The sequence below is a fragment of the Miscanthus floridulus genome, chromosome 4 (assembly GCF_019320115.1).
Source record: "Miscanthus floridulus cultivar M001 chromosome 4, ASM1932011v1, whole genome shotgun sequence".
NCBI lineage: Eukaryota > Viridiplantae > Streptophyta > Magnoliopsida > Poales > Poaceae > Miscanthus > Miscanthus floridulus.
Genome location: NC_089583.1, coordinates 95,651,580 through 95,672,219, shown reverse-complemented (window position 1 = coordinate 95,672,219; position 20,640 = coordinate 95,651,580). Strand labels below are relative to the sequence as shown.

At 46.9% G+C, this 20,640-nt stretch overlaps 1 protein-coding gene across 1 annotated transcript; it reads left to right on the top strand.

The window, feature by feature from the left end:
- The first annotated feature begins 16,423 nt into the window (after positions 1-16,423).
- LOC136550070 (triosephosphate isomerase, chloroplastic-like) lies at positions 16,424-20,297 on the top strand. The gene is made up of 9 exons (XM_066541523.1): positions 16,424-16,666; positions 16,756-16,782; positions 17,462-17,531; positions 18,203-18,326; positions 18,533-18,617; positions 18,705-18,837; positions 18,951-19,124; positions 19,376-19,458; positions 19,921-20,297. Exons 1-9 carry the CDS (start codon positions 16,505-16,507, stop codon positions 19,975-19,977), a joined length of 915 nt encoding a protein of 304 aa, XP_066397620.1. The 5' UTR covers positions 16,424-16,504; the 3' UTR covers positions 19,978-20,297.
- Positions 20,298-20,640: the final 343 nt, after the last annotated feature.

Sequence of the window (20,640 nt, the reverse complement as noted above, 5' to 3'; positions counted from 1 at the left end):
TTTCTCTTCCATCTTCGGTTATTAACTTGTATGTGCCTGGTCCGGTGACTTTTGTGACAATGAACGGACCTTCCCATGGACTGAGTAGCTTATGTCGTCCATCAGTCTTTTGTATCCTTCTTAGCACTAAGTCTCCGACTTGTAATGATCGAGGATGGGTACTCTTGTTGTAGTGTCGTCTTAAACCTTGTAGGTATCTGGCTGATTGGAGGGTAGCGTTTATTCTGACTTCTTCTGAGCTGTCGAGTTCTAATCTTCTTGTGTGTTCTGCTTCTCCTTCATCGTATTGTTCTATCTTTGGTGATGTCCAGATCAAGTCGGCAGGTAGTACGGCCTCTGTCCCGTAAACTAGGAAGAAGGGTGAGTAGCCTGTTGCTCTGCTCATTTGAGTTCGTAGCCCCCATACTGCTTTAGGCAATTCTTCAATCCACTTGGCTCCATAGTCCACTAGTTCTTCGTATAATCTTGGTTTTAATCCGGCTAGTATGAGTCCATTAGCCCTTTCTACTTGTCCGTTGGCTTCTGGATGTGCAACAGACGCGTAGTCTATACTGAAACCACAGTCTTGTGCCTAGCTTTTGAATTCTGTAGCCGTGAAGGGGGAACCTAGATCTGTGATGATTCGATTGGGCATCCCGAAGCGGTGTATAATGTCTTGGATGAACTCGACTGCTTTTGCTGCGCTGTATTTTGCGAGTGGTTTGTATTCGATCCACTTGGTGAACTTGTCGATTGCTACAAAGATGTACTCGAAGCCGCCTTTTGCTTTCTTCAGAGGTCCTACTTGATCCAGCCCCCAGCAGGAAAAAGGCCAAGCGGGTGGGATGCAGATAAGATTGTGAGCTGGCACATGGGCTTGTCTTGCAAACATTTGGCAACCTTTGCATTTTCTGACAAGTTCTTCTGCGTCTTTCAAAGCGGTTGGCCAGTAGAATCCGGTGCGAAATGCTTTGCCAACTAGTGTTCTTGAAGCGGCATGATTTCCACAGCAACCTGAGTGTATTTCGTCTAGGATCTCTTTTCCTTCTTCAAATGAGACACATTTTAGGAGTACTCCTGATGATGCTGCTCTTCTGTAAAGTCTATCTCCTACTAGAACGTAGTTTTTGCTTCTGCGAACAACTTGGGTGGCTTCTGCTTTATCTGCTGGCAATTTATTTTCTTTGATGTAGTCGATGAAAACTTGGCTCCATGAAGTGTTGATTACCAAGATCTGAACGCCTTTAGCCTGAATTTCATGGGTTGTTTCATCGGATTGTTTGATAGAGGGAACTGATAGCTCTTCTATGAATACGCCGGGTGGAACCTTCGCTCTATCTGATCCGAGCTTGGCGAGGACGTCTGCTGCAATGTTGGAATCGCGCAGGACGTGTAGAATTTCTAATCCTTGAAAATGTTTTTCAAGTTTCCGTATTTCAGCACAGTAAGCACTCATGTTTTCTTTGGTGCAATCCCAATCTTTGTTGACTTGGTTGATGACTACTGCTGAATCGCCGTATACGAGTAATCTCTTTATTCCGAGAGTAATTGCCACTCGTAACCCGTGGATGAGGGCTTCATATTCTGCTTCGTTATTTGTAGCTTGCCATAATATCTGAAGGACGTACTTGAGTTGTTTTCCTTCTAGAGAAATGAGGAGAACGCCTGCACCAGCCCCTGCCTAGTTTGAGTGATCCATCAAAGTACATCTTCCAGTGGTCAAGGATTGTATCTGATAAAGGCTGTTGAATCTCTGTCCACTCGGCCACAAAATCGGCGAGGGCTTGAGATTTGATTGCTTTCCGCAGGGTGAAATCGATGTTAAGAGCTCCGATTTCAACTGCCCACTTGGATATGCGCCCCGTGGCATCTTTATTGTGTAGGATGTCTCCGAGTGGAAAATCTGTCACCACGGTAATCTTGTGGCTTTCGAAATAGTGGCGAAGCTTGCGTGAGGTGATGAGTAGAGCGTAGAGTAGTTTTTGTACATGCGGGTACCGGATTTTGGATTCTGACAGTACTTCGCTGATGTAGTATACGGGACGTTGCACTTTATACACGTGCCCTTAGTTCTTCTCTTTCTATGACTATTGCCGTGCTGATTACGGTAGAAGTCGCCGCAATATATAGCATCATATCTTCGTCTTTCTTTGGAGGTGTCAGGACAGGCGACGAGGTGAGGTATTCTTTAAGTTTTTTGAAAGCTTCGTCGGCCTCTATTGTCCACTCGAACTTGTCTGTCTTCTTTAGTAGTTTAAAGAAAGGTAACCCCTTTTTGCCGAGTCTTGATATGAAACGGTTGAGGGCCGCCATGCATCCTGTTAGTTTCTGCACATCTTTGATACTTCTAGGTGGGCCCATTTCTGTTATAGCTCGAATTTGCTTGGTGCTGGCTTCGATCCCGCGCTGACTGACCAAAAATCCGAGTAGTTGTCCTGAGGGAACTCCAAATACACATTTGTTTGGGTTCAATTTCCATCTCCATCTCTTCAAGTTTTCGAAGGTTTGCTTTAAATCTTCAATCAGAGTGTCTGGGTTCTTTGTTTTCACCACTACATCGTCCACGTATGCCTCCACATTTTCACCGATTTGATTCCCAAGGCAAGTTTGGATAGCTCTTTGGTACGTGGCGCCAGCGTTCTTTAGTCCAAACGACATGGTCTTGTAGCAGTAGGCACCAAACAGGGGTGATGAAAGATGTCTTGCTCTGGTCTTGTTCTTTTAGTGCGATCTGGTGATACCCTGAATAGCAATCGAGAAAAGATAATAGTGCAGATCCTGCTGTTGAGTCAACTATCTGGTCAATGCGTGGTAGCCCGAACTGGATCTTTTGGGCAATGTTTGTTGAGATCTGTGTAGTCGACTGCACATGCGCCACTCGTCCATGTTTTTCTTCTGCACAAGGACCGGGTTTGCTAGCCAGTCTGGATGAAGGATTTCCCTAATGAATCCGGCTGCCATCAGTTTTGTTATTTCCTTTTTAATTGCTGCCTTTTTGTCGGGTGAGAATCGTCGTAGCCGTTGCTTTACAGGCTTGGAGCTTTCATTAACATCAATTCTGTGCTCAGCCAACTCCCTTGGGACTCCTAGCATGTCGGCCGGCTTCCAAGCGAAGATATCTTTGTTGTCCCGAAGAAAGTTGGTGAGCGCGAGTTCCTATTTTGCCGAGAGGTGAGCACTGATGGTTGCTGTCTTGGAGGTATCGCCTGTGCCTAAGTCGATTTGCTTGACGTCGGCTTCTTTTGGTGGTGCGATGATGCTGGGCTTTTTAGCCGGTATTTCTAATTCTTCTTGGCTTGTCTCTGCAGCGATTGCGGCTATTTCTTTTCTTCCATTGTCAGCTTGTGCTTTAGCTAGCAATTTGGATCGCCTGAACAGTCGCAGTCAAAAGCACGCTTCAAATCGCTTCGAAGAGAAAGGATACCATTGGGTCCTGGCATCTTAAGCAGTAAGTATGGATAATGTGGTATTGCCATGAATTTGGCCAGTGCTGGGCGTCCGAGGATTGCATGATATGACGAATCGAAGTCAGCGACCTCAAATTTGATAAACTCTGTTCGGTAGTTTGAAGGAGTTCCAAAAGTAACGGGTAAAGTAATTTGTCCGAGTGGCATGGCTGCTTTGCCGGGTACTATTCCGTAAAAAGGTGTGCTTGTTGGCGTGATCATCCCGGCGAGTTGTAGTCCCATTTTCCTTAGAGTTTCTGAAAAGATGATGTTGAGTCCAGCTCCCCCATCGATTAGTACTTTGGTGACGGTCATACCAGCAATAGTTGGATCTAGAACCAGTGGATAATGGCCTGCGTTTCCCACGCTAGTCCATTGGTCTTCTCTGGTAAATTGGATAGGATACTGTGACCAATTGAGATATCTTGGTGTAGCCAGTTCTGCTGTCATAATGGTCCATAGTGCTAGTTTTTCTTGATGTTTGCTTCTGCAATCCGGAGCCCCTGAGAAGATCACTGCTACCGTTCCCCTGGGTTTTTGGAATCCTTTGTCCTCGTGGTTGTCTTCATCTCTTTTCTGATTGTCCTCTTTGGTGTTTTCCTTACTATCTTTTCTTGTGTATCGATCATTGAAAGTGTAGCAATTTCCGATGGTGTGCCTCCCATTAGGGTGCAATGGGCAACGTATGTTTTCAATGTCATCATATCTTCTGGGTTTGGAAAACTTCTTTGATTTGTCAGCCATTGCCACAGTATTGTCTGGTCTACGTTTTCTTTCTTGATGTCTGCTATTTCGGTGATTTTGCTTGTCCGAGTTGTCCTGGTTGCTTCTGTCCGGGAACCTCTCTCGTGTTTTTTCTTCTGCAGTAATCATCTTTTCTACTGTTCAGTCTAAATTCTTCATTGTTTCTCGGATTTTCTTTGCAGAAGTCTTGAAATTGCCACCTAGCCATGATTCCGTGAGAGAAAGCTTCAATTACTTCTCGTTCGGTTATGTCATGCACTTGAGCTCGTAGTTCGCCGAATCGTCGATAGTAATTTCTGAGACTTTCACCTCCCTTTTGCTTGAGTCCTTTTAGTTCTGCATGAGTGATTGGGTGTGTAATGATTCCTGCAAAATTCTCACAAAAAGCTCTTTGCAAATCCTCCCAATTTCTGATAGATCCTGGATTCAGTTTGTCGAACCATTGGAGGGGCATGGCTTCTAGTGCCATGGGAAAGAACAGGGTTTTGATATCGTCGTCTCCTCCGGCTAGTTCAATTGATTGTGAATATATTCTGAGCCATTGCCTTGGTTCAGTTTTGCCATCATACTTGGAGTGGTTAGACGGTTTGAATTTGTGAGGTAATCGTACCAATGCAAGCCTGTTCGCGAAACAGGGGAATCTGTCGTGTGTCCTGGTTTCTTTGAATTCGGATTCGGCACCTTCTTCTGGCCAACTGTCGTTTTGATGGGAATAATCTTGTGAGGTTGTCTGGGTAGGCACCCTACTCCTGGTCTTCCTTGGTTGTTCAAATTGGTGGCCTTGATTATGTTCCTTCCTACTTCCTCCATCATGGCTTCCACCCGGCCCAAGTCTTTCGAAAGCAGGATTTCCTTTGATTTTGATCTTCTTGCCTGTGGGTTGTTGATCTGGCGGGTAGTCTTGATCGAGCTCTCTCTTCATGCGTTCTCGGGATCGTCGATCGGAGCAAGTCCTGGAGCTGTTCATACTTCTCACCGGGATGTGAAGTTGCTCCGAGTTCTTCTAATGCTTCTCGAATCTTATCGTAAGGCGTATTTGCCGTGCGTCTTCCTTCGACTTCTCGTTGCGATTTTCTTTTGTCGTACTCAACCAACTCTGACTCATATCTGATCCAAGCTTCCCTATGCTTGCCTAGCACGGTGTTGGCGCCCTTGCTTCAACTTGTTTTTTCTTTCTCTAGCTTGTTTCTGACTCTCGGTTTCTCCATCGTAGCCCTAGGCAAAGGGTGATATGTTGGATTCTGATTCATCTGATGACCTGACATCGGGTGCTTCTGGGGGGTTTAATGGTGACCGAGGACATCGAACCATGAGCACTTCCCGTGCGTGAGCCGTTCTGTTATTGGTGTTAGTTTTCATACTATCGGAGTCGCTGATAACTTTAGTAGATGCCTCGATGTCGTAGATCGAGTCTCCTTCTTGGTAAGGTAGAATAGTTGTTGTTGTTGTGCCGACTAGTTGGGTTCCGCTATCTTCAGGAATGGAACCTGGCCAGTGAATGATATAGTCTTGCGATGTCATTGTTAGCACGAGACCCTCCTGGGCTCCTGTCAGTGGTATCCCAAGCATTGGTTTGAAAGACCTTTTGATCTGTCCCTGATAGGATTTTGCCATGTTGTTGAGCCCAAATGGAAAAGAACTTGACTTTTTGAAAGAACTCTGAGGGTAATCCGAGTTGTTTTGGGTTGTGCTCTGGAATCCTGCCAAAAAAGAACTCGGTTTCTTGAAAGCATTCGAATAAGACTTCATCTTGGACACGGAGCTTGAATTCGAGTCGGATGTGCGTAGCCATGAAATCTTATTTGAATCGTATATTATGAGCTGCGTGAATCTTCTGGTGAGCTGATCTGTCGTAGTTGTCGAAATAGGAAATTCTTCATGCTGATCTGGATCTTTGAGGAGATGGCTTTGGAGCCTGCCGTAGTTGTCCGCCTCGCTAGATCCATGAGCCAAAGATGAAAGTTGATCCCGTCGGGAAGATCATGTTATCGAGGTCCATCGAGCTTTCGGATGCAAAGTCACCGAAAGCCCCTACCTAGCGCGCCAGCTGTCGATGTTTCACCACCGATAGCCTACCACGGGGGTACCCAGGGCAGTATGTTCGGGCTTCGATGTATGCTGAACTCGATGGTTAACGCAAGAGACAGTCGATTTATCCTGGTTCAGGCCCTCGATCGTAGATCGAGTAATAACCTTACGTCCAGTCGGCGTTAGCCTTTGCGTTGGATTGATTGTGATATGTTGTGTTGTACAATTGTCGTCCTCTTCTCTTAGGAGCCCTGCCCTCCTTTATATAGTCAGGAGGTCAAAGTCCTAGTCGGTTTACAATGAGATTTCCTAGTAGGATTACTTAATAGTTCTACTACTAAGATTATATGGGAAGAATCCTCGTTGGACTAGATCTTCTCTCTCCCTTGCGGGGTATCCTGTGGGTCCCGCATCGACATGATCCAAGGTCCCCATTACCTTCAGTAGGACCAACCAGTGGGCAAACATCCCATACACATGGTGTTTCCCCCTCGTCCTTGATGCAACCATCCAGAAAGTGTTTTTTAGAAAAGTGCTCGTCGATGGTGGGAGCGCTCTAAACCTCCTATTTGTCAGAGCCCTAAAAGAGTTGGGGCTTGGGATAGGAGACCTTACACCCTCTAACTCCTCCTTCTAGGGTGTGGTACCTGGCAGGGCATCTAAACTGCTTGGAGAGATTACCCTACCAGTACAGTTCGGCATGGCTAGCAACTACCATGTCGAGCACATCAACTTCTACGTCGCCGACTTCAACACCGCCTACCATGCCATACTTGGTCGGCTAGCTCTGGCCAAGTTCATGGCCATACCGCAATATGCCTATATGGTGCTGAAGACGCCTTCGCCTGTAGGAGTCCTAGCCCTATGGGCCAACCTCTCTATCGCCTACACCTATGAGACAAAAAGTCTTGCCCTCACTAAAGCCACCGACCTCTCCATCCAGATGGCTAGCGTGGTCATCGACGCCAAGACGGCATCCACCGATGACTTGGAGATCCCAGCGCTGGAGCCTCCACATGCCTCTGCTAACTCCAAGGAAACAAAGGAGGTCGGCCTCGGCCTCGATGACCCCTCCAAGACCATGAAGATTGGGGCTCACCTCGACCACAAATAGGAAAGCATGCTCATTTCCTTCCTATGTGCCAACACCGACGTGTTTGCTTGGAAACCTATAGACATGCCAGGGGTACCATGGGAGAAGATCGAGCACTCCTTGAATATCTCGCCGACTGCCAAACCGATCAAGCAGAAACTTCAATGATTCATGCCAAACAAGAAGGAGGCTATTAGGGTAGAAATAAAATGGCTCCTAGCTACCAGATTTATAAAAGAAGTGTATCATCCTGAGTGGTTAGCAAACCCTGTTCTTGTTCAAAAAAAGAATAAAGAATGGAGAATGTGCGTTGATTACACTGGTCTCAACAAACACTGCCCTAAAGACCCCTTCGGTCTGCCTCGAATAGATAAGGTTGTAGACTCCACCGCTGGCTATGAACTGCTCTCCTTCCTCGACTGTTACTCTGGCTATCACCAGATATCCCTAAAAGAGGTTGACCAGATCAAGACGTCATTCATCACGCCTTTTGGTGCGTATTGCTATACCACCATGTCCTTCAAACTCAAGAACATCGGGGCGACCTACCAAAGGGCCATCCAGATGTGTCTCGATAAACAGATTGGCCACAATGTCGAAGCATACATCAATGATGCGGTCGTCAAGTCCAAGACCGCTGATAATCTCATCACCGACCTCGAAGAAACGTTCACCAACCTGAAAAGCTATAGATGGAAGTTGAACCCTTCAAAGTGCATCTTTGAAGTTCCATCCGACATACTCCTGGGCTACATCGTCAGCGCTCATGGCATCGAGCCCAACCCCGACAAGGTCTCCGCCATCACCAACATGAAACGGCCAACTTGCGTAAAAGACATATAGAAACTTACAGGCTACATGACTGCTCTCAGCTGCTTTATATCACGCCTCGACAAAAAGGGACTATCGTTCTTCAAACTCCTCATGGCCTTCGAGCGCTTCTCCTGGTCGGATGAGGCAGACATAGCTTTTGAGCAGCTCAAGTTGTTTCTAACAAAGCCTCCGATCACGACGACACCTCGACCAGACAAAACTCTACTGATCTACATCGCACCACTTCTTGTGTCGTTAGCATAGCTATCGTCGTTGAGCACGAGGAGGTCGGACAAGCCTATAAGGTACAATGTCTGGTCTACTTCATCAGCGAGGTCCTTAATGAGCCCAAAACTCGTTATCCTCAAGATCAGAAACTGCTATACGCTATACTAATCATGTCAAGCAAGCTCCGCCATTACTTCCAGTATTACAAAATCATTGTGGTCACCGAGTTCCCTCTGGGGAACATTCTTCACAACAAAAAGGCCAATGGTCGCATCATCAAGTGGGCTATTGAGCTCAGCACTTACTCCATTGAATTTAGAAGCAGGCCTACCATCAAGTCACATGCGCTCGCTGACTTTGTCGCTGAGTGGACCGAGATCCAAGAGCCCATCCCCGCTACTTGCCCCGAGCACTGGGTGATGTACTTCGATGATGCCCTTAATATCAATGGTGCCAATGCTGGCATCTTATTCATTACTCCGATCAAAGACAAGCTCCAATACGTTCTCCAAATATATTTTCTAGTTTCCAACAATGTCGCCGAATATGAAGCATGTCTCCATGGTCTCCGTATAGCCATCGAGCTCAGCGTCAAACACCTCATGGTATACGGTGACTCCACGCTGGTCATCAACCAGCTCAACAAAGACTGATCCTGCTCTAGTGAGAAGATGGACACATATAACGCTGAAAATCAGGAAACTCGAAGGGAAGTTCTACGGTATCGAGTACCACCACGTGGTATGAGATCAAAATTAGCTCGTCGACCACCTATCTAAGATAGGCTCTTCTCGCGCCGTGATTCCGCCTGGGGTTTTTGTTCAAGACCTCTTTACGTCGTCTATTAAGGAAGAGAAGGAAGTTCAAGAAATTCCCCCCACCGAGTAGCTGGTATTTACAGTACTTTCACCGGTCGCCGATTGGAGGGAATATTTCATCAAGTACCTCACCAGCACCGACGTACCCGTCGATAAGACTAAAACCGAACACCTAATCCATCGAAGCAAGCATTACGTACTGGTGGACGGGAACTTGATAAGGAAAAGTGTCAAGGAAGGGATACTATAGAAATGCATCACCCAAGAAAGAGTGAAACTACTTCTCAAAATTCACTCTGGTTCCTACGGCAACCACGTGGCCTCAAGAAACCTAGTCAGCAAAGCTTTCTGAGCTGGTTTTTACTAGCCCACGGCCATCACCGATGTAGAAGACCTCATCCAATATTGTGAAGGATATCAATTTTTTGTCAAGCAAATACACGTGCCGGCATAAGAACTGCAAACTATCCTAGCTTCTTGGCCTTTTACATGCTGGGGACTGGACATGATCTTTCAAGCCAGCACCAGGTGGTTTCTGGTATGTGTACGTCGCCATCAACAAGTTCTTCAAATGGATTAAATACAAACCGCTTGTTTTGGCTACTACAAAGAAGGCAGTCAAGCTCTTCGAAGATATCATCCATAGATTCAGACTCCCAAACATCATTATCACTGACCTTGGAACTACATTCACTAGTCATCATTTTTGGGATTTCTGCGAAGACCGATGCATCTCCATCAAATACATCTCTGTTGCCCATCCTAGAGCCAATGGCCAGGGTGAACGGACAAACGACATGATCCTTGATGCCCTCAAAAAGAGGCTATATTAGAGAGAGGAAAAGCATCTAGCTAGATGGCTCAAAGAGCTCCCAGCTGTGGTCTGGGGACTACACACTCAAGCTAGTCACAATACCGGTGTGTCTCCATGTTTCTTGGTCTACGGCTCAGAAGCCATACTACCAGCAGACATTGCCTTCTGAGCACCTAGGGTGGAACATTATAATGAAGAGCAAGCCACAACTATTTGGACAAAGGACGTCGATAGGGCCAAAGAAGAATGCCTGATCACCTACATCTGCACAGCCAAATACCTAGAAGGCTTGTGAAGATATTACAACCGCAACATCAAAGGTCATTCATTTACTGTCGGCGACCTCGTTCTTCGTAGAAAATAAAAAATCGAAGGGATGCAGAAGCTCTCCTCTCCCTAGGAAGGGCCTTATGTGGTCAAAGAGGTTACCTGATCAGGGTCTTACTGGCTATGTGACTTGGATGAAATCGATATCCCCAATTCATGGCACATCAAGCACCTTATACGTTTCTATCCCTAAAATGCTCTAGATATGTACTCTCCACTTCATATTGAATGAAGTTTTTGTCGCCATAATTTGTCTCCATTATATCTCCATTACGGTTTCATCTCCATTTACGGTCGCCAGCTCTAAGCTACTACTTAACAAACTCCAATACGTGATATTTCACCAACCACCGAGCAGCACACGTTCTACTCTATGCTCTATGGAGAAGACACAGTCTCTGATCTCTCCCTACACATGCTATAGGCTCCACGCTCTATGTTATGGGTGGTCGACTATGGTTCCTTGGTCACGCCTGTTCCTCTTACACGTGGACGGGCTTCGTGCTTGACATTATGGACTTTGGGCTAGCCAAGGCCAAGAGCCCAATAAAGAACTAACTGTTCGGATGCTACTTATACTACGGATATCTCTAAGATATTTTGCCAACCACTGAGCAGCACACGTTCCGCTCTGTGATTGGAGAAGACCCAGTCTTTGATCTCTCCCTACACATGCTATGGGCTCCACGCTCTACGTTATGGGTGGTCGGCTGCGGTTCCTTGGTCATGTCTGTTCCTCCTACACGTGCATGGGCTCCATGCTTGACGTTATGGACTATGGACTAGCCAACGCCAAGAGCTCAGTAACGAACTAACTGCTCGGATGCTACTTATACTACATATAATTATGTTAGGGTTAACACTACAATGGGTTTTCACCGAAATACTGGCAAACTGCATAAACATGCACATATCACTTTACAACATTTATACACATACATAAATGTTTATCTGCGCCCTCATGTGTTTTAACTGTCTTCTCCAGCCGTTATAGATTATTCTCCGAGCAGGTCATTGGGCTTGGCCATCGCCATCCATCTCGTCAAACAGGTCGACGTCGCTGGCCAGTTTCTTCGTCGTGTCCTCCACCTCATATTCTAGCTTCTGATGCTCTATTGCGCCTGTCCCTCTAGCAAATCCAGCCCCTATCGCTTGAAGGTCAATGACAAGGTAGTGAGATTGGACCACCGCTAGGGCGTGTGTAACGGCGGTGACGGTAGCATCACGATTGAAGCTTTTGAAGTTCTCCCATGCCGCCTTGCACCTGTTGATGATGGTGTTTGGGTGCGGCGGCCTACCGTCGGGCTGAGGAGCCACCTCCATGTCAACATAGTCGAGCACTAGCTTGACTTCGGCAACTACGGTGTCGAGCTTGCTCCTCTGTGTTCTGGCCTCCTACTCCAGCAAATCAAACTATGCCTTGGCCCTCCGACGGTAGTCTACAGGCATCATAAGGGTCCATCAAGCAAAGAAATTACTCTAGCAATAACTCCGACCACAAAGTACTCACCTTTTAGCTCCTCAGCCAGCTTCTCCACCCACCTAGCCGTATCCTCCTCCTCCTCCTGGAGTTGACCGATGACTTGGCGCAACTAGGCGAGCTCTGTGTCTTGCTCTACAAGCATAACGGTCGTCAGCAACAATAAGACTTTAGCAATGCAAAGCAAATTCACTGATTTGCCATACCTTTTCTCTGCTTGGAGATGTTTCTAAGATGCTCGGATTTGCGTTCCAGCTGCTTAGAAACACTTGCCAGCTGCTCAGAGATGGTGGCCAGCTGCTCGGACCTACCCTGCAACTGCTCGGACATGGTCACCAGCTACTCAGATAGGACGCCCTTCTGGTATTCCTGATCCTGAGCGTTGGATTCAGCAAGATCATGCTCACGCTGGGCTTTCTAGACATTTTTCTCCATAAGCTTCACCACCTCCTTTAGTTTTTCGTTCTCCTCGGCGAGGGGCTCCATTCGCTTGATCAGTTGTTGCCGTTGTTCGGTAGTCCGAGCTATCCCCTGCAAAAGCACTAAGATTATGAAGAACTCCAATATTCAACGACATAGACAGTCATTGTCGATGTGTTACAAACCTTGATCTGCTTCATCGCTATGGCAAGGGTGGACTCTAGCCTCCTGACTTCCTTGGTGGTGTCCTCCTCTTTAATCACCACAACTTCATCGCCCCGCTTGCGGAGGATTCGGACGGCTTAAGGATGAGCTTCCTCACGCTCAATCTCTTCCACTTCATCCTCCTCCATAGCTAGGGGCACCACCAGGGGGCTCGGTGGCCGCACAACGTGTCCGACCATGCCCTCTGATGCCTTAGGGAGCATTGTCTGCTCCTGTGGCACCACCGGTGTCTCTGCTGCAGACTCCGGCGTGGCATCGACAACTCCAGCTCTTGCCTTTGAAGACCTAGCGGCTACCGCCGTTGCCCTAGGCACCGCCGCTGGCTCATCCGCCATCGATGCCAACCATTCTCCACCGCCAAGTTCATCAGCAGCGGCGGTTGACCCCTCCGTAGGCCGTTGAGCACCTAGGGACTCCGGGACGGGGTCTATCGGCATTGCTTCCATGCGGGAACCAACCCCTAGCTGCTCATTGATCTAGACGGATGGATTCAAGTCCTCCATACACCTCGCTCTGCATCAGTTAACTCGTCAATCGCCAAAAGAGATAAAGATACGATAGCAAGATAAGTCCAAGGCAGGGATACTTATGTGTCGGCCTCTCGATACACTTTTCTGAACCGACGATGCCTACCCGAGCCCCCAGGCGTGGCCCTAGGGTCGACTCACGCGCCCTGGGGTGGAGGTCTTATGGCCTCTGCTGTCGGCTTCTCTACCGCTTGTTGCTCAGGGACTCCCTTTGCCTGATGCTCGGGGACTTCCTCCTATCCCTTCGATTGTACCTCCGCGCGTGTGTTGCGCGGAGGTGCTTTAGTGCTCGGAGGAGGAGCCACTAGAGCCCCATCGTCATCCGACCACTCGGACATCGCTGCACTTTTACATTCGAGTGGTCTGGTCATCGCTAATCGAGATACCACCCGGTTTGCGGGGAGCAGCACCTGCCGTCTTCCTCTTCTTCCGGGCCAGCTCATCTGCCGCTACCCTCTTCCCCCAGACTTTCTCCGACACTGGGGGAGGACTCTCCATTTGACTAGCGTCCGTGCCTCTAGACTCCGATGAGGCGCTGACGGCACCCTCCTCACGCTGAGTCATTGGCTAGGCATCCACTGCCTTCGGCTAATCACTCCTCGGCATGCCCGAGAAGTACGCCGCTCATTCCTGTGAATGGATCTTTCCACAAGTGAATCAGTTCACTGCTCGACAACGCTACAGGATGAAAAAGTATCAGGAACAAACAATTGAGACTTTTACCTGAGGAGGCAGATTCATGTAGTTAAAGGTTCTCATCTGCTTAGACATGCTGAACGAGGCATTTGGAGCGAATAGCCCTATGGCCCGCTCTAGCACATTGTCCTTCATCAGCCTTTCTGTCCTCTCCCAGGTGCCATTGGTGTCCCCCTTGAAGTCAAAGCCTGCATGGGCCCTCTCCTTGTAGGGCTAGACGTGACGCACTATGAAGCTCGCCGCCACCAATCCGCCGTTCATCCTCACACCCTTTATTAGGCCAAGGAGCTTCCTCACCTACTCCATGTCGGCACTACTCGGCCTCTCCAACCAGCTCCTTTAGTTCTCCAAAATGTGGTCGATGTCACAGCGGATGGTGGGATGGCTCTGCTTCATGTAGAACCACCTGGCGTTCCACACCTTCAGCGAGGTGTTCAGCGGTACAGTGATGTACTCGCCCACTATTCCATCGCAGAGCTGAAGATAGATGTCGCCGACCACCTTGGATCCGCCACCACCCTTCTTCTTTAGCCAGAACATATGACGAAAGAGGTTGAGGTGGGGAAGAACTCTGAGAAACGCCTCATAGAAATGGATAAAGATAGAGATGTGCAAGATGGTGTTTGGGTGGAGGTTGCACAGACTAACTCTCCAGAACTCCAGTAGATTCCTCAAGAAAGGATGAATGGAAAATCCTAACCCGCGCCAGAAATAATGTTCAAACACTACTACTTCGTCAGTATGCGGCATCGGGAAGGGCTCACCGCTGGCTGACCGCCATCCGGCGGTGACATGGTCAGAAAGAACGTCCACCACCACCATCCTGTTGATCTCCGCCTCCCCCATGTTCGACGGTACCCACTCGTTGTTACGGTTGGCTCCGGCGGTCGACTTCTTCGGGTTTCTAGCTCCCTTCTTCGGTGCCATCTTTCAGATCTGGTTTGGGATTGGCGGCGAAAGCACGTGTGAATCTAAAAGTGCGAGGGCTGAGGAGGAAGATGAAATGGCAAAGTGGCAAAGGTGAGAGTGCGGGGTGCGGCGACGCAATTATAAAGCACTCCCCCACCTTTCGTATTCGAGGGGTTTTGGGAAACCGCTCCACGATTTGCGCCTCTCTGAATTCTCCGAAATAGCGTGGTGGGACGTTACCTGGGCTTTCGCGCAACTACAACCCGTATCACCCATTTATCGTCGTAATTTGTTATTGCTCACCGAATATTCACCGACTTCTTCGCCATCTGTTACGGCTCAGTAATTACTACTGTACAACCATTACTCCGGTTTTTTCTCCACGATTTGTTTTCTCCAAGATTTCCGCTTATGGCTCGGGGACTGCGTCAGTAATATGACTTGGTTCCTCACCGCACTGGGGACTTTCTTCTGTTGACTGTTGTTTCTGACCCTGACACCACGTGACAACGTCACCTACTATTAGGCTCGGGGACTAAGTGGGCACACTTCACCTTACGGTGAATGTGCTTTTCTTATCTCGGGGTTACGCTCAGGAACTGTCTGCCTGCTCGGCTAGTTTTATGCTTTTCTTCTACTTTGGATCCTGGCACCACGTGACTACGTCACCTACTATCAGGCTCGGGGACTAAGTGGGCACACTTCACCTTGTAGTGAGTGTGTTTGATTTAATCTGGAAGACTCCGCACCTTCTGAAGTTGAAGAAGATTATCTCACTTTCTCGTGGTCAGACTCTAAGTGGGCACAGTTGGTCCATTATGGGTAAATTTTTTATTTTGAACTTGAGCTCCTTACATCCTTATGGCAAGCCTTACTTAGGATACACCGCTCGACGACGGTTCACACTGTTCGGCGACGGTTCACATTGCTCGGCGACGGTTCACAACTGCTCGGCAACCTATTACGGTGGTTGGACCATGAGTTTGACCGCTCGTCTTTGTTCGTACCTGCTCGGACAGGCTTAAGACGGCGCTGTGCAACGGATGCAAGGCGTTCGGAGACTAGCTGTGGGGGGTACAACCCCAGATACCCACGACAGACCACATGGGCTGTGCCCCCAGGGCGGCCTAGCCCACAAGACAAAGCCTTGCGAGGCACGACGCTGCTCGACACGTCCCGTAAGACACCGAGAAGATATCTTGAAGATACTACGAGATCTGTTAGGATACGTATGATCCCAAGATTCCTGTAATCAGTTATTACTTTCCGGTTATCTCCCAGATCTAACCGACCTGTAACCCTGTCATCCGGACTATATAAGGCGGGTAGGGACCCCTCCAATCACACGTAATATCATACGATAGTGAATACAATCAAACAGACCACAGAAGTATGATATTATGTCACGCCGACGACCCGAACCTGTCTAACTCATGTGTCTCTGTTGCCTTCTTATTCTTAATTACACGCATATCTGCCGATCAATCTACCTTCGTGGGATACCCCCGAAGGACTGCCGATGATATTCTATCGACAATGATCTTAAATAGAAAAAACTCAAAATTAAAAAGTTGTAGATCCCATTGAAATCTACAAATTTTATATAGGAATCATTGTCATCCGACGTCATATAAAAATATATGATTTTTTCTAAGATTGAGTTTTGTCACACCATTTTCATTGGCGGGAAAACTACTGTCGCATCAACAGGTGTGGCGTGAAAAGTGTTTTGCGTGGAAATTGGCGCACCAAAAGTGTTTAAAATAAAGTGGGCTAATTTTTGAAATAAAATTTAAAAAAGAATTAAAAATGAAAAAAAACCCTCCCTTTGTCCGGTGCCTGCGGCTGCGCGCATCATATTCCCACCTCGCGAACACGGCTGCTAGTCACGAGCCTCGCCTCGCCTCGCCTCGCCTCCTCTCCTCTCCATTCTCCCCCACCAACCGCAGCAGCGAGAATGGCCGCGGCGCCGTCGTCCCTCGCGTCCTCCCACCTCTCCCGCCTCGCCGACCTCCGCCGCGCCGCGGCGGTGGCCACTCCCGCCGTCCCACAGCAGCTTCGCATCGGCTGCTCGCGCCGCCGCGCCCAGCGCGTCGTCGCCATGGCTGGATCCGGCAAGGTGCGCCGCCGCCCCCGCTGTTTCGCCACCCGTCTTTAATCTGCCATGTGGATTCTGCTCTCATGCTCCCGCTTGACTCTCCTTTGCAGTTCTTCGTCGGAGGCAACTGGAAGTGCGTAAGTGCTTGTTCTGCTTCTCCAGCTTTACGCGCCTTTGGGATGTCAGTACTGATGATCCTGGAGATGCTGTGTAATAACTGTATGATCTTTTGGCTGTTGCCGCATTGGGCATTCCAACGGGACCGGGACGAGATTTTGTCGTCATCCATACATACATCGTGATTTACTCCGTTCATGGCCACTTCTAGAAATAGAATCGCTTGTCTGCTGCCCATCTTGGCCTGCCAAAGCCGTTTTGTTCGGTTTATAAAAGTTGTGATTTTTTTTTGAAAGGGAGGTATATAAAAGTTGATGTTGCATCTTTCACCTTTATTAAAAAACTTTTAGCTGAGAGAAGCCAGGGAATGTCACCAGTTCCTCCTGAGGATACAGAGGCCTTGGTACTTTCTTTATACTGTTTGTTAAGCTTTGAGAGGCCTGGACGGAGGCGAGGCGATGTAGTAAAATGATGGATGTTGTGAACTTTTGAGTTGTGGTTTTTATTAGTAATGGGTCTGCAAGTTTATCGGCCCAAAATCAAGCTTCAAATTTGTAAATTCATTTTTGGGATTCTTCACTTCAGGAGCTTTTACTAGCAAGATTAAGTTATATCCCTTGGTGTATTTACTTGCTCATCTTAGAATTTGTGGTGTTGATGTCTGTTTCTTTTCCCTTCCTTCTTTTCCCTCTTCTTCAGAATGGAACAAAGGACTCCATCAGCAAGCTTGTCTCTGAATTGAATTCTGCTACCCTCGAAACTGATGTAGGTAAGGTCATTTGTTTCATCTTCACATATCCTAATCTTCCTTTTTCTACGATATTAGCATTTGGTGCATGCATCTGATTGGTATTCTTATGTTTTCCTGTTGCATATAATGTTCTCATAAATGTTTTGTTAATGTGGATACCTTACTGAATATTTGCATTTACTAATATATCACTTATTTTCTTTGTGTGCTGTACAAGGCTATCTACTAAAGTGTAAATCCATTGCTAGTTCGATGTTTGGATAGTTGGCTCGTAGAAAAAACTGCCAGCAAAATGTTTGCTTAATGCTCCTAATAAGATTTGCTAGTGACTTTCCTGAAAGCCTTTTATGTAATTGTAACTGTAAGAAACTTCAGCATATGAGCTACCTGCATCCTGTATGAGTACCATGTGGCATGGAAACACTTCTTCCATGTTTGTAGCAGGCTCTTCTCTTGAATAGAAAGTGTCTATCTCAGGTTCTGCAAGTGCAGCTATAGGAACAATTTATTCCATGGCAGTTTAGATGGGATTCCGCTCATGGGCTCCAAATTATAACCAGGACTTAATATCTTCGGTTGGAAACACGTATAGTAGAGAGAATTATCTAAGAAATTCTATGCCACTTTGCTGCTTGTTTCTTGCTGAATAAAGCAATCAAACTAATGTGTGGCATTATGCAATTGTGCAGATGTTGTGGTGGCACCTCCATTCATCTATATCGATCAGGTCAAGAATTCACTAACTGGTCGCATTGAGGTTTCTGCTCAGAATGTGTGGGTTGGAAAAGGAGGAGCCTACACCGGAGAGATCAGGTCTGGTACACTGGACACTGGTCACCCTTTTCTTTGCTAAGTATATACATGGAGATTGCAACTAGCTGTAAAGTGGTTATAAAATCAGCAGTCTGTTGGTTTTACTGGATGGACTTTGGATAAATAGGTAACGATGGATTAGGAGCTTATTTTTTCATTTCTAGCTTTGCTAACAGAATTTTTACCTTTCCCTTAAAAAATTACAGTGCAGAACAATTGGTGGACATCGGTGTTCAATGGGTTATTCTTGGACACTCTGAGCGTAGGCATATTATTGGTGAAGATGACGAGGTGATTGTTTTCTGTGCATATGCTACTGGTTTGACACTTCCAGAAACATAGTTTTTGATTGCAATATAACAAGTTGTTCAAATGCAGTTTATTGGGAAGAAGGCTGCATATGCATTGAGCCAAAATGTTAAGCTTATTGCCTGCATAGGAGAGCTGCTGGAAGAGAGGGAAGCAGGGAAAACTTTTGATGTATGTTTTAAGCAGATGAAGGCTTTTGCAGGTGAAGTTTCATCATCTAAGAAACCTTTTTTTATGGGCGTTCTAGAGAAGAAGTTGGGTGGCATTGATTTTGCTTGAGGTGTTGATGCATATGCAACATGTATCTGCTTGCAGATAGTATTTCAAACTGGGCCGATGTTGTAATTGCATATGAGCCTGTTTGGGCTATTGGAACTGGAAAAGTTGCTACTCCTGAGCAGGCCCAGGAAGTTCATGCTGCTGTACGCGATTGGTTGAAGACCAACTTATCACCTGAAGTTGCCTCTAGCACTCGAATAATCTATGGAGGTTAGTGTCTCATGTCATATACTCATGTTGCTATGTCAGTATAGTGTGCTTCTCATATTTCTTTTCCATTAAATTTGACAATGGAAAGATTGAACTTGGAACCGCGGTTTACTAAATTAGTATGAGAGACATTAATTCATATGCTTAAATATCTCGGCAGGTGTTCTGTTAAATTTTATTTCAGTGTTGTGGGGTGTTTAACATGACTTACTGGCTCTGTGATGTGACCATCCTCCTTTGCTGTGTTGCAGGTTCTGTGAATGCAGCCAATTGCGCAGAGCTAGCAAAGAAAGAAGATATTGATGGTTTTCTTGTTGGTGGCGCCTCCTTGAAGGTATGACAAATTAACCTCAGATCTTTGTACAAAATCTCCTTTGTTCTGTAACCTCTATTGTCAGTGGCTGCTATTTGTAGCTCTTAAAACTCCTCTTGCAACTTTCATTATGCACTTCCAAATCTAAATGGTGTTTAACAGGACTATGTATATTGATCTCTGTTCAGTGGTAGTTTTAAAATCATCTACTTGCAGTGTTTTGCTGCCGTTGTTTTCAGTGGTGTTAAATAAGGCCGGTTATGTTATTTGATCTCTCCACTCCGTATGCAGCATATAGTTTACAAAACCTTAAAGAAGCTGTCAAAATTTTTGAACCATCAGTGTACCTAGCCTGCTATATACTCCCTGTGTTCCAAATTATGTCGTTTTGACTTTTTTGGTACGTCCAATTTGTATGTATCTAGATAATTTGGAACGGAGTGATAATCTATGATCTGTTAACAAATTTTTTGGTTTTGGCAGGCACAGGATTTCGCCACCATTGTCAACTCAGTGACTACCAAGAAAGTTGCTGCCTGACGCGCCCTGTTTGAAATAAGTTGTCATCAGTGTGTCAGCTCATCTGCCACGCCATAAAGCCTGTGTTTGTGGGAGGTGCTCCGTGTGAATGTGATTGTGTGCCGTCACCTCCTGGTTTTGCTGATTTGCAGCACGGAAACAGAAAATAATGCAAGATGTTATCATCTTTTTTTTGTTCTCGTAGACCTGTACGTGACGGGAGTTCAGTTGTACCGTTGTACGTGAGCGATGTACGTTGGGAATATTGTGCTGTGTCCTTTTCTATGGAAAAAAAATGTTGACAGTGGAGGAGAATGATAAGTGCCTTTTTTTAGGGTTAATTGGATCTGTGCCATTATAACTTTGTCGTTTCTGAAGAACGCCATTATTATTCGTCTATTTTGAAGCATGCCATTACAATTCTTCGTTTCCCACAAATATGCCACTGAATACGTATGGACACAGCCTGGGCCCAGCTGTAGGTGTATACGAAGACGTATACTTCATCTCCCCTGTCATTGACATGCGGGCCCCATATGTCATCTTCTTCCTCCTCTTCTCCGAATCTCTCTCTCCATCCCGAGCGCCAGGTCGCTGCCTTCGTGGGTCGGCCATGGCAATGGCCGGCGCTGCCGCCGCGGGTCGCTGCCTCCTCTCCCGCCCGTCCCCTTTTCGGCTCCGCCT